The sequence below is a fragment of the Nestor notabilis genome, unplaced genomic scaffold, assembly GCF_000696875.1.
Source record: "Nestor notabilis isolate BGI_N333 unplaced genomic scaffold, ASM69687v1 scaffold18068, whole genome shotgun sequence".
NCBI classification, from domain to species: Eukaryota; Metazoa; Chordata; class Aves; order Psittaciformes; family Psittacidae; genus Nestor; species Nestor notabilis.
This window is the reverse complement of record NW_009939185.1, coordinates 7665-10882: the sequence shown is the minus strand read 5'-3', so window position 1 is coordinate 10882 and position 3218 is coordinate 7665. Positions and strand designations below refer to the sequence as shown.

At 48.8% G+C, this 3218-nt stretch overlaps 1 protein-coding gene across 1 annotated transcript in view; it reads right to left on the bottom strand.

The window, feature by feature from the left end:
- The window catches only part of LOC104409763 (cell adhesion molecule-related/down-regulated by oncogenes-like), a 22647-nt gene that overhangs the window by 12705 nt on the left and 6724 nt on the right, over window positions 1-3218 (bottom strand). Inside the window, 1 exon segment of the mRNA XM_010019727.1 lies at window positions 1331-1436. Within this exon segment, the coding sequence (XP_010018029.1) occupies window positions 1331-1436 (106 nt within the window).

Genomic DNA, 3218 nt, shown 5'->3' with positions numbered 1-3218 from the left:
GATTAATTAAAAGGTAACGGGGTGGGGGGGTGGGGGAAATATTAAGAACAAGTGATTTATGGCAAAAATACCTTAAGTCATGTGTTTCTCTACATATTTCAACATCAAATGCTTCCAAACACACTTTAATTGAAAATAGCTCTTCCCCCCCCTCTCCTAAACAGTTAATTTAGGGGAGCAAAGAAATGAGTTGAAATATTTCCATGGCTGAGTTTCTGTTGCAGGCTCTGGCAGCTGCTAATGGTTTCAGACTGCCACAAAGAGTTCAATACAGGCACATGCTCCTGGAAAAAGAAAAAAAGCCAGCAGAAACAAGCTAATTTCACAGCACAGTGGAGCCCACTTAAACAACTCACTGCTCAGTGCAGCACATTTATAAACACACAAGCTCTGTCGAGCCCAGGCTCAAATACATTTGCAGATGAAGGTGCAGGCTGCATGAGCTGCTTTAAAGCTGAAACTCGGGCTCTTGAATGGCTTTACAGTGTGCAAAAAGTTATGTCATGCATCAAAGGACTATGTGGAGTATTGTCTAGCAGGGGAAAATGGTCAAAATCGAGGCTCATTCCTCTTGTAACTGAAATAAATGAGGGGGGAAAAATAATGAACGTCACAGGGACAGAATGAGATCACTGAGTTTACTCAGCCCAGGCAATAAGGACGTGAAGTAAAATATTTGTTAAAGGGTTTTCCATTTGTGGGCTAATAGAGACATTATCTAATAAGTTCTTCTAGGAAAATGATGATCTCATGTGCACAAGGGGGAAAAAATAACCCGATTAAAAGGCAAAACGGAGCACAAACATACCTGTGCTTGCAGCTACTTCAGCACTGCAGGTGAAACTAACTTCCTGATAAGCAGGGTAAGCAATTAAGCAAGGTAAGGGGAGGGGAATTACACACAATGCTACTACCCAGTGTAGAAAATCTGTGCTGGAGTAAATCATTTTAAGAGCCAGGTAGTTATTAGGGCAGTCTTACCCTGGGTTGAATCTCATGTACGCTACTTTCTCTCTACTCAACTACTTGACACTAAACCAGTCTAAATAGACCTGTAGTAAGGATTTGCAGCAGCATAACAAGATAAAACTAAACCCCACTATTTAGTGCTCAAGCTTCCATGCAGAAGAGGCTTCACAAGGAAGAAACAAGCTCACGTGTGGGCAGAACTTGATGTGATGGGAGTCGAAATAGCTACTTGGGTGAAATATACTATAATGACTTCGTTTGGGAAAAGCAGTTTAGATTTCATATAAACACAGCCAACATGGCTACAGGATGTTCTTCCCCATGGAGTGGTGTTCTGCAGCACGTGTACATTGCACAGTACCTTCCACAACATCCCTCTTGTAGTCACTATCGTTGTCGCTGTCCGTAGGGCGATAGTAGATATAAAACCCTTGGATGGGTGTGTTGTTGTTGCTTGATGTTATGTACTGAAAGAGAATTATAGACACTGTGTCAGAGAAGAAAAACAGAAGCACAGAATAGTTTGGAAGGGACCTTAAAGCTCATCCAGGTCCAACCCCTGCCACGGGCAGGGACACCTTCCACTATGTCAGGTTGCTCCAAGCCCCTGTGTCCAACCTGGCCTTGAACACTGCCAGGGATGGGGCAGCCACAGCTTCTCTGGGCACCCTGTGCCAGCGCCTCAGCACCCTCACAGGGAAGAGCTTCTGCCCAAGAGCTCATCTCAATCTCCTCTCTGGCAGGTTAAAGCCATTCCCCTTGTCCTGTCCCTCCATCCCTTGTCCCAAGCCCCTCTCCAGGTTTCCCGGAGCCCCTTTAGGCACTGGAGCTGCTCTAAGGTGTCCCCTTCAGGAGCCTTCTCTTCTCCAGCTGCCCCAGCCCAGCTCTCTCAGCCTGGCTCCATAGGAAATAAGCAAGTCCTGCTGAGTTGTCATCTCTGAGTATCTTATCACCTTGAAATATGTGGTTTTTTGAGCAGGGTTGAGCAGGGGGAGGTTTGTGCAGATGCTACAACAGGAAAGAAGAACATCCACTGCACAGATAAGCTGAACCCAACTGCAGGGGGCTGCTGGGGGGGGCTCTGCCACCGTGCTCCTTGGATCAGCTGAAAAAGGAGGGGACAACAGGCTGAACTGGGGCTGACACTTTCCTCCCACACCCCTGTCCAGACCCTCCATTAGGGTTTGACCATGAAGGGCCTGAAAATCTGTGTGATTAATGGGAATGGAAAAGTTAAGACTGTTTTTACTTCAGCAAGAGTGAAGGTCACTCTCCAATTCAGCTTGAGAATATTTCACTTCAAGTCCTGCAGCCTCCTGAGGAACGAGAGGTTATTTTAAGTTTATTATCCTTAACATCTCTTCAGGCTGAGCTAGCAGAGCAAACTAACACTGGGAACTCGACACATTAAATCCTCCAAAGTATACTGGGGGTTAGATTTCAAAACAAGAGCAAAGGATTTCTGTGGCTTTCAATAAGGACTTTAAAGTACTTGTTTACAGAAGAGGAGGTAAGAGGGGAAGGGCAAACGTTTCTCTCACATGAAACCTCTATTGGGTGCAGGTTTTCAGCTCCACTCCCGCTTCCACCACAGCCTGGATTGACAAAAGCAGCAGGAACTGCGGGAAATGAAGCCAACTTGTGCACAACTCTGGCATGAGCCGGGGTTTGGACAGAGTTAAGCCCACTGGTGCCTCTTGGTATGTCTGTGCCAAAGCAGGTGGACTGAGGCGGCTGCAGGCTCTCACTGGAGCTGCCAGTTGGGCTCACATCTGGTGTAACCGAAGGAGGTGCCTGCAGCATCCCTGGGGAGCTGGAAGGGGAAGGCGAGGGGAGAAGCTGGGATGCAGCACAAAGGGCAGGGAACAACCAACAGGGCTGGCTCTAAAGGGTCAGAAATGGGGGGCAAAGGGCTGCAGAGGGAAATGGCCCATTAAGTTACCCAATTCATTGACAGCAGCCCTGAGGAGAAGGACTTGGGGGTGTTGGGTGAGGAGAAGCTCCCCATGACCTGGCTTCAGTGTGTGCTTGAGCCCAGAACCCCCCCGTGTGCTGGGTGCACCCCCAGAGTGTGAGCAGCAGCTCAGGGAGGGGATCCTGCCCCCTGCAACCCTGGTCCAGCTCTGGGGAACAGCACAAGGGGGATGTGGAGCTGCTGGAGCGAGCCCAGAGGAGGCCCTGGAGCTGCTGCGAGGGCTGGAGCAGCTCAGGGAAGCTCTTCCCTGTGAGGGTGCTGAGGCGCTGGCCCC